At 35.9% G+C, this 10,038-nt stretch overlaps 2 protein-coding genes across 3 annotated transcripts in view; both read left to right on the top strand.

Annotated features, from left to right (window-relative positions):
• LOC106779634 (cellulose synthase-like protein G1) overlaps window positions 1-941 on the top strand; it is a gene marked incomplete in the record, with an annotated part of 3,876 nt that extends 2,935 nt beyond the window's left edge. The window contains 2 exon segments of the mRNA XM_014667788.2: window positions 1-266; window positions 374-941. Coding sequence (XP_014523274.1) covers window positions 1-266; window positions 374-841 — 734 coding nt within the window.
• A 2,679-nt stretch (window positions 942-3,620) lies between these two features.
• On the top strand, window positions 3,621-6,557 carry LOC106779632 (GDSL esterase/lipase At1g71691). Of its 2 annotated transcripts, none has more exons than XM_014667785.2 (6): window positions 3,621-3,745; window positions 3,864-4,174; window positions 5,162-5,283; window positions 5,401-5,640; window positions 5,722-5,971; window positions 6,138-6,557. In XM_014667785.2, exons 2-6 carry the CDS (start codon window positions 3,892-3,894, stop codon window positions 6,356-6,358), a joined length of 1,116 nt encoding a protein of 371 aa, XP_014523271.1. In that variant the 5' UTR covers window positions 3,621-3,745; window positions 3,864-3,891; the 3' UTR covers window positions 6,359-6,557. The 2 variants fall into 2 exon arrangements, with proteins under 2 accessions (XP_014523271.1, XP_014523272.1); XM_014667786.2 differs by having other exon boundaries at window positions 3,630-3,756.
• Window positions 6,558-10,038: the final 3,481 nt, after the last annotated feature.

Raw genomic sequence — 10,038 nt, 5'->3', positions numbered from 1 at the left:
TTTACCCCAAAACGCCATGTTTCTTAGGGTGTGCCCCCACTGACATCAAAGAAGGCATGATTCAATTGGTTAAATGGTTGTCTGAACTTCTCTTGTTTGGTTTCTCCAAATACAGTCCTTTCACTTATGGATTTTCTAGCATGTCTATAATTCATTCCTTCACTTATGGCTTGATAGCAATGTCATCTCTCTATGCCTTTTTCTTCATCCTATATGGCATTGTACCTCAACTATGCCTCCTCAAAGGAATCCCCGTCTTTCCAAAGGTATATTTCCTGCACAAATATTGTCTTATTTTAGCTTGTAACATAATGAAGATGACTTTTTCTGTGACTTCGAAAATGAGAAGGTTTGATTGTTGATTTTATCACAGGTGACAGACCCTTGGTTTGCAGTGTTTGCATTTGTGTATGTATCCACTCAGGTTCAACATCTGATCGAAGTTCTTTCCGGGGAAGGGACTATAGAAATGTGGTGGGATGAACAAAGAATTTGGATTCTGAAATCAGTCACAAGCATATTTGCAGTACTAGAAGCAATTAAGAAGCGGTTGGGGTTGAATAAGATGAAACTCAACTTGACAAACAAAGCTATCGACGAAGAGAAGACGAAGAAGTACGAGGAAGGTAGGTTCGATTTCCAGGGTGCAGCTGTGTTCATGGCTCCAATGGTTCTGTTGCTCATTATCAACATTGTTGCTTTCTTTGGTGGGATATGGAGAGTATTGAATAAGAAGGATTTTCAAGAAATGTTTGGTCAACTTTTCCTAGTCACCTATATAATGGCTCTAAGTTATCCCATCCTTCAGGCCATAGTAACCATGAAAAGCAAGAGTGGGTAGTGAAATTTTGTCATATATAATAAGCTCATTCAAGACTATGTTGCACTTGTATCTTAGAATCAAATTGCTTAATAATATCTTTTCACTTTTGGTTCACTCATTCTAAATTGTATATAATACCTTCGGGAATGACTTTTCTAGAATAAGCTTTTTGGAAAATCTTTCTTAAACACATAAAATGTTTCTGAAAAGAGCTTTATAAGATGAGTTTTTTTCTGCAATGCTTCTGTCTTTTCTTCTTCCTTTGCAGCCTTCTCTTTCCTCTCTTCCGCCTAGACAATAACAATGATCGGGTTTGAGAGAATATTTTAGTCTTTTTCTCTGTTAATATGAGGGTGCATTTAGTAATGCCGAGTTTGCTGGAAGCAAAAGTCTATATGAATTGCGGTGTATATTGGCATTTTTGGAGAGGTATAATGATTTGCTAGTTATATATATAGTATATTTTTACTATCAGTAAAATTAATGATAACTAAGATTATTAGTATTACAAGGGCCATAGAATAAAATTTTGATTTATATTTTTACTATGTTGTGCTACATTAGTTATAAGATTTATGGTGACTTTTTCTCCTTGAATATCTTCGGAATAATTAGTTTTAATGTAAAATTATTTTTTATTCTTATGATATAGATTATACTACCTAAAATTCGAATTTTGCTCGAATTTTATCAATTAGATTTCTAGTATAGTCGATTAAATTGATTCCGATGGCAAGTGTTTCTTAAACGTACCATAAATAGAACACCTCTATTTACAAGAGAAAATTACTCTTTTAAGAAAATCAGAATGAAGATTTTCTTGAAGTTAGTTGATAAGGGTGTATGGGATACAATGATTAATGGTCCTTATGAGCCTACTAAAGTGGTTGATGGGAAAATTGTGATCAAGAACTTCTCAGAATGGAGTCTAGACGAAAACATAAGAGCACATTATGATGTGAAAGCAAAAAATGTCTATTCCTCAGCACTGACTATTGATGAATTCTTCGGGATATCAAACTGCACTTCAGCAAAAGAGATGTGAGATGTTAAGATATAATAATTTGTACATTACCATATCATTCATTATTTGTACATTGAGTTAAATTTTTATTATAATTCTCTTTTTGATTTAAAAATATATTTTGTACGGTTTTTGTATTGTGCATACTGGTTTTGATATGCAAGTTTGTTTCTGTGATATAGGATAATGGTCCTTATGAGCCTACTAAAGTGGTTGATGGGAAAATTGTGATCAAGAACTTCTCAGAATGGAGTCTAGACGAAAACATAAGAGCACATTATGATGTGAAGACTAAGAACATTCTTTCCTAGCACTGACTATTGATGAATTCTTCGGGATATCAAACTGCACTTCAGCAAAAGAGATGTGAGATGTTAAGATATAATAATTTGTACATTACCATATCATTCATTATTTGTACATTGAGTTAAATTTTTATTATAATTCTCTTTTTGATTTAAAAATATATTTTGTACGGTTTTTGTATTGTGCATACTGGTTTTGATATGCAAGTTTGTTTCTGTGATATAGGATATTATAGGAAAAGAATGATCTTTAAAGAAAATGCATACTTTAGGTAGTAGTTATGGCTAAAACTAATTCAGAAATGGGTCTATAGCCTTTGTTCTAACTCTAACCAAGATCAAATATCCTTAAATTAAATAAAAAATTTAATTACAATTGAATCTATGACACTGGTTGTTAAATGAACCGAAGAAAAAACAATTTCAACAACGGTTCTGGATACAACCGAGACAATAGACCCCTTCAGATTTTAAACAATTATTTAATTATTTAAAATCTATTGGATCTATGGCCTTAGTTGAGTCAAAAGCTGTTTCCAAAAACCCAAATTTTTTTATACTTTTTTTTTTTGCAATTTAGTGGTTCGATTTCTTTTAACAGAATCAAAATGTAGACCTTTTTGCTTCAGTTAATAACCGAGGCCAAAAATCTCCTTTTTTCTTATCTCAACTTAATATGTCTCAATTCAAAAATCACTGCCAATTATAAAAAATAACCTCGATTGTAACCCTTCGTTGTACTAGTGTAGAAGAATTAACTTAGTAAGCAAAGAAATAAAAGTGAAGACTTGGTGGATAATATTACGAATGTGATGATGAAGTAAGCAAGGGTGAAGCCACCACCACCTTGTGTTTGAAACTTCATTTCACCAACCTTTGCATGTTCCTAAAATCCAACCATGACCACAAACTTGGTTTCCTTTCCAAGTTGTTAATAAGAAAAATTTCACTTTCCTATGCATTAAAGGAGATGCACTAGATGATTACTTAAGAGTTTATCACGGATATAGATTTTGTTAAAAAATAGATTTTAAGTCTAACTCAATTCTATAAAACCAACCTCATGCTGCTGAGGTATATGTACGTGGAACTAGATATTAATGGATGGTCCAACAGCAGACTGACAGTGGGTGGAATGATATGTCCAACAAACACAAATCTTGTTAGAATAGGCTTTAATTCATGACTCAGACTTTAAGCCTACTTCAACCCTATAAAACTAGTTTGTAAGCTCACATATATGCTCTAAATTGGCCTTATCTAGATATGGGACTTCCAACACATTTTTAGGATAACTTAAGAAAATATACACATTATGTATAAAAACACATACTGACAAATGCAGCAATAACTGGTTTGACTTTCTCTTCTGCAACATGTAGTAAGCATGGGAAGCAAAGCTTAGTGAAGTTCTTACATACATTATCCTCAAGTCCCCACAGAGATAGTCACGGAAAAATAGTGAGAGAGGGGGCTTGAATGTGTGTGGAAAAATTCATGAAAGTAGTAAATGAATGGCACAAGTTGAGTATTTGATATGGCCTGCAACAATGTTGGGTGCTTCAGTATGTTTGTATGTATAATTACTGCAAGGTAGAGAGCAGGTGAATGTATTGATTGCATTTCAACCACCGCCATTTACCATCTTGTATTAAATCCTCTTCCCTCTCTTTTCATTACCATGTCAACTTGTTTTTGTTCATTCTTACAGATAGATAAATCAACAAGCTCTTTGCTCCATGTGCCTCTCTTCACTCTCTCACACTTTTATGGCTAAGTTTGGACTGTCCACATTCTTGGTGCTTTTCATGGTGCTGAGTGATGCTACGGTGAGAGGTCAAAATGGGAGTGGGAGAGAAATGGTGCCTGCCATGTTCATATTTGGTGACTCTCTCATTGACAATGGCAACAACAATAACCTTCCTTCCTTAGCTAAGGCCAACTATTACCCTTATGGCATCGACTTCAATGGAGGCCCTACTGGTCGCTTCTCAAATGGCTACACCATGGTTGATGAAATAGGTATGCCCTCTCTCTTTTATTAACTCTTTTTCTCTTTTTCCTAGTACTTGTCTCATGAGGCAAAGCCAACCTAGATTATGGGGTTAATTCGTTTGAGTCAAAGTAAATAGAATATGCATCAGTGTCATTATTGCAACCTTTTCTCTTGGCATAGAATGCTTTTGCAAGCATAGGAATTAAAAGCCAAAAGCTTGAGGAATGAGGCATAATTTGCTACAAGGAAAAGTATCACATAACAATCTTCTAGTTTGTGAGATTAAGTTAGAATTAAACTTCATATTATGGACTTTAATTTGACTAATTAGTCACCAATTTCAGATTCCTTGTTTTATGACTGATTGTCCAGACAGATTTCGATAGATAAAGTAATGCAATTAAATTGTTCATTTTCTTTTGCAATATCTTTTTTGTCACTTTTGCCATGAATTTCTTATTTAGGAAGCCTACCAAGGATACCATCAGTGAGGTAAATAACTGCTATACACCTAACGGCCTATCTCTTGGGTACAACTATTAATTATATGAAGTAATTGCTTGCTGTAAATTTCTCAATTTCTCTTTTCTCCTTCAGTGGCCATTTTACTTTTTATATGTGGTTGGTGTTTGTGGCAAAAAGGGTAGATAAACCTCTGTCAAGGCATTTTCTTGCAGTAAATGATGCATTAAAGAGGATACGGAGGCTCCTACTACACTTTTATCTACACACCCATTAAACCTACACAAGTGTTTCTCACTAGACTGTAGTGATCAAATAGAAATTACGTGTTAATATACAAGGCAATATAGCTCCCATATATGAATTTCCCACTTCAAAAAATCATGCATCGACTGTAGTGACCGAATACTTTCTAAAAATAAGGCCATAAAGATATTCTTGTTAATCACTAACATTTGTTTATCAGACTCATGAATTACCTTAACAGTTTATCCTGAATAATATGTATCATTTCAACTGAATTTTAGACTGACGTGTTCGTATCAATGCAGCTGAACTGCTTGGACTTCCCTTGATTCCTGCATACTCAGAAGCCTCAGGGAATCAAGTGCTTCATGGAGTAAACTATGCTTCAGCTGCTGCCGGAATCCTTGATGCCACTGGCAGAAACTTTGTGTGTAACATCCATTCATCATTTAGATTTGACCTGAACATTACATAAAGCAACCTTGTTTTTCTTTTGAAGAGTTTACTTTGAGAGGCTGAATCATAATGGATTCTCTTTGAGCAGGTTGGGAGAATACCATTTGATCAGCAACTAAGGAACTTTGAGAACACATTAAATCAAATAACTGGGAATCTTGGAGCAGACTATATGGCCACAGCGCTAGCACAATGCATATTCTTCGTTGGAATGGGCAGCAATGACTACCTTAACAACTACCTTATGCCTAATTACCCCACCAGAAATCAGTACAATGGACAGCAATATGCTGATCTCTTGGTTCAAACATATAGCCAGCAACTCACAGTAAGATTTCTAGGTTTCTTACTTTTTTGTCCAAGTTAATTTTGAGGAGAAGTTAATTGTTCATGATTACATGTGTTATAGAGGCTTTACAATCTTGGAGCAAGGAAATTTGTGATTACTGGACTGGGGCAAATGGGTTGTATTCCAAGCATTCTGGCTCAAAGCAATAGTGGAAGTTGCTCTGAAGAAGTAAATTTGCTAGTGCAACCCTTCAATGAAAATTTGAAGACCGTGTTGGGCAATTTCAATGCTAATCTACCTGGTGCCAGATTCATATTCGTTGACACTTTCCGCATGTTCCAGGACATCCTTCTCAATGCTAGATCGTACGGTATGTATGAATCGAAACATAGTACTTCATTGCAGAACAAAATCACACAAATATAACTACTGAGTGGTGTTCATTATTTTGCTCTAATATATGGTCTAGTTTAGCACTTTGCAATGAACATTTTCAACATGATGACACTGATGGTGCTTACTATCTTTCTGTGAAGGGTTTAGTGTTGTAGATAGAGGGTGCTGTGGCATTGGAAGAAATAGAGGCCAAATAACATGTCTTCCATTCCAAACTCCATGCCCTAACAGAAATCAGTATGTGTTCTGGGATGCATTCCATCCAACAGAAGCAGCCAACATTCTGATGGGAAGAATGGCTTTCAGTGGGAATCACAATTTTGTTTATCCTATAAACATAAGGCAGCTTGCTGAGCTATGAATTGAGCTTCTATAGTTGGAATCTTGCCGTGTCACTGTCACTCATAGCTTCAATAATCAAGTTTATATTTAGTAATTACTATATGTGGAACAACAAATATAGTATAGGGAATGTAATGCTATCTACATTTACTATCACAACTGTCATATGAATTCATGCTTATCTTCTCTTTTTGTCTATTTTTATGATAATATGGTAAGTGAATATTGCCCTTTTCTTCATACAGTTTAACCAGATTTATATATTCTTAATGATCACGGGAACAGAGTTGAAATTAGATGCCAAGAGAAATATATAGGATTTTGGTTGTTATCTTTGGTAATTTTAGTAGTAAACGTGCTTTAAAATGAGCATAAGCTGCCCCTATACTTTGTCATCACCCCCTCCACCCATATGCACCTTCCTAAATGTTCCTTCCGGGAAAGAATTCAACCAGTCTTTTGCATTTCCTCCAAGAGAGAAAGGAAACAAACTAAGTCTCACTCTGTCGTCCGTCACTCCAGTTATCTTTACCGTGTTGCAAATNTCACCAAAGATCGTCAAATGCTTGTAAGGATTTTCATTTGACAACCCATGGAATTGGTTGTTCTGGACTAACTGGATGAGCGCCGGACTCATCACCATGTTGGTTGTATTGTCTGCTGGAACTGCAATGCTGTTAAAGTTCAAGGGGTTAACTGTATTAGCTGCGTCACCCAAAGTGCGTCTAGGAGGAGGTTGGTTGGCCATCTCCTCAAGATCTGGTGCAAAAGTCTCAAGTGAAGAATGCGAATAGCTTCTGGAGAAAGAGATCTCTCACGTGAACGACGTCTTTTTCTCCTCTCGTCTGGTAGACCTTCTAACAGAGGTTGCTGGTTTTTCCTGCTTCTAGTATGTATTGTTTCCTGCATACACAAGAAACACACCCTAAAAGCACTTTTATAGAAAAATAAAACAAAACGCAATTACAGAAAAATAAAACAAAAATAATTACAACCAAGTCAAATTCAATCAATTCACACTACTAGAAAAATAAACCTCGAGTCCCTGGCAACGACGCCAAAAACTTGTTAACAAATTGACAAGTGTATCAAATCGTACAAGTNATATAAATGGTAAGACCAAGTATCGTTTTCCCAAGAGACTCGAAAGACTTTCTCGTTCACGTGAATTAAAATAATAAGACTTGAAAATAAAAATTAATAAATTGGATTTGAGANCAAAAATATTAACATGCAAAATAAAGTTGATTCAATTGACAAACGAATACAATTGATGAATGGATGTTGTTGGGGGTTTACAATTTCATCTAATCCACCCTCTCTTATCTACTCCTCTTGAATATTAGTTTGATTGATTAATTGTTATGCAACTTTCTTAGCCTACCCTTAACCCGATCCCTCGGCGAAAAGAGCCTAATATTAACTACTGGCTTGCTATCCCTAGCCTCCCCTAGCAATTAATACAACATTATAAACGGAAGTTAAAAGCAATTGATCGTCCTACCCCTATCCCTAGGTGGTATTGCAAAACAAGAAATTACTCACGAATTCATGTCATTACTGTACGTCCCCATATCAATATAGACAAACATCATTTACCGAATGAGTTAAACGATAAAAGCTTTAAGCAGAGATGATAACCCAACAATTATCAAACAAAACATATGGAGACCAAATAAATAATCAAGAGTTTCAATAAAAGAGAGTATCAAAAGATTACATTGTTTCCCCCAACAACAATAGGGTTTAGTTCACCATAGACATGGTGAAACTAGATGAAAAATGGAAGAAGAATAGAAAAGCAAACCCTAGAAAAGATGAAAAGGAGCCTAAGCATCCAAGAGATCCTCTCCAGAGAGAAAAACTAGGTNTGGTCGTTCTCCCCTGTTAAAAGAATGACTCTGAACTCGAAATAGGGGTATTTATAGGTGAGGAGCGCAACAGAAAACAAGCCTAGGCCCAACGGACCACCGCCCGACGGTTTGGCAAAAGCCTCAGAACCGCCCGGCGATGCTAGGTGCCCATGCCTACTCCTCGCCCTGGGCTGCCCGGCGATTTAAGTTTCCGTCGGGCGGTGCGTCGACTCTTCAAAACTTCATTTTTCTGCTCTTTTCTTGAGTTTATGACCTGTATCTTCAACTCCATTCTTCATTTTCTCAAAATAGCTACAAAAAAATGCAAAACAAGCATAATATCGCTAAAAACAGCTTTTGACTCTCTACAGACTCATTTATTGAGTTTTGCTTGATTCTAGGCTCATTCCAAGTAGTAAAGGGCGTAATTCGGTCCAAATTGACAATTGAAAATAACATTTTTTCAACCTTCATCATTTGTACACCTAATTTAAAACATTTATACACCCTTTATACAGTCTTTATACACCCTTTGTACATCATTTCTACACCCTTAGTACACCCACGATGCACCCTTTCTATATCTATCTACATTTTGGTACACCATATGTACACCCTTGGTACACCCTATGTACATGCTTTGTACACCCTTTTATACACCCTTTGTACACCCTATGTACACCCTTTGTACACCTATGTACATGCTATGTACACCCTATGTACATGCCTTTGTACACCCTTTGTACATGCCTTTGTACACCCTTTGTACACCGTTTGTACATCCTTTGTACACCGTTTGTACATCCTTTGTACACCTATTGTACACTCTTTGTACACCATTTGTACAAACTTTGTACACCCATTGCTCACCCTTTGTACACTCTTTGTATACCTTTTATACAACCTGTTGTACACTCTTAGTACGCCCTTTATTCATTATTTGTACACCCTTTCTACATCTTTGTACATATTTGTATACCATTCGTACACCATTTNTACACCCTTTGTATAACCTTTGTGTACTCTTCGTTCACCCTTTGCACACCCTTTGTACACCTTTTCTTTATCTATCTACATTCTTGGTCACCCTTTGTAAACCCTGTGTAAACACTTTGTACATCCTTTATACACCCTTTATAATCATTCAGACACCGTTTGTACACCCCTAGTAAACCTTTTGTACACCCCTAGTAAACCTTTTGTACACCGTTTGTACATACTTTATATGCCCTTTGTACACCCTTCGTCCACCCTTTATAAACCTTTTGTACATACTTTATATGCCTTTTCTACACTCTTCATATACCCTTTATACACCCTCGGTACTAACTTTGTANAAATTTTCTACTCTCTTTGTACACCCTTTATACACCTTTTGTAGACTCATTATACATCATTTCTACACCCTTTGTACACTCTTTGAACACCCGTTATATAGTCTTTGTATACCCTACATACACCCTTTGTATACCCTTTTCACAACCATTATACTACTTTTGTACACCTTTGGTACACCNATTGTACACACCCTTTGTACACCATTGGTAAACCCTTTCTAACTATTTCTACGTATTTGTACACCCTTCGTACACCATTTCTACACGCTTTGTAGACCCTTTGTACACCCTTTATACATCATTTCTACACCCTTTGTACATCCATTGTAGACCCTTTCTATATATATCTACATTTTGANACACCTTATGTACACCCTTTGTACACCCAATATACACCCTTTATANACATTTTATACACCCTTTCTACATCATTTCTACACCACTTGTCCATTGTACACGCTTTCTATATCTATCTAAAGTTTGGAACACCTTATGTACACCCTTTGTAC

Source organism: Vigna radiata, unplaced genomic scaffold (assembly GCF_000741045.1).
Source record: "Vigna radiata var. radiata cultivar VC1973A unplaced genomic scaffold, Vradiata_ver6 scaffold_368, whole genome shotgun sequence".
Lineage (NCBI taxonomy): Eukaryota > Viridiplantae > Streptophyta > Magnoliopsida > Fabales > Fabaceae > Vigna > Vigna radiata.
Note: the sequence above shows the minus strand (reverse complement) of the source record. Positions and strands in the feature narration are given on the sequence as shown.

What these genes read in the sequence shown, in the direction of transcription:
- LOC106779632 (XM_014667785.2), top strand. Translation starts at nt 3,892, where the DNA reads ATGTGCCTCTCTTCACTCTCTCACACTTTTATGGCTAAGTTTGGACTG. An exon ending in CACCATGGTTGATGAAATAG is followed by an intron (nt 4,175 to 5,161) that starts GTATGCCCTCTC and finishes GTATCAATGCAG; the next exon opens with CTGAACTGCTTGGACTTCCC. An exon ending in CATATAGCCAGCAACTCACA is followed by an intron (nt 5,641 to 5,721) that starts GTAAGATTTCTA and finishes CATGTGTTATAG; the next exon opens with AGGCTTTACAATCTTGGAGC.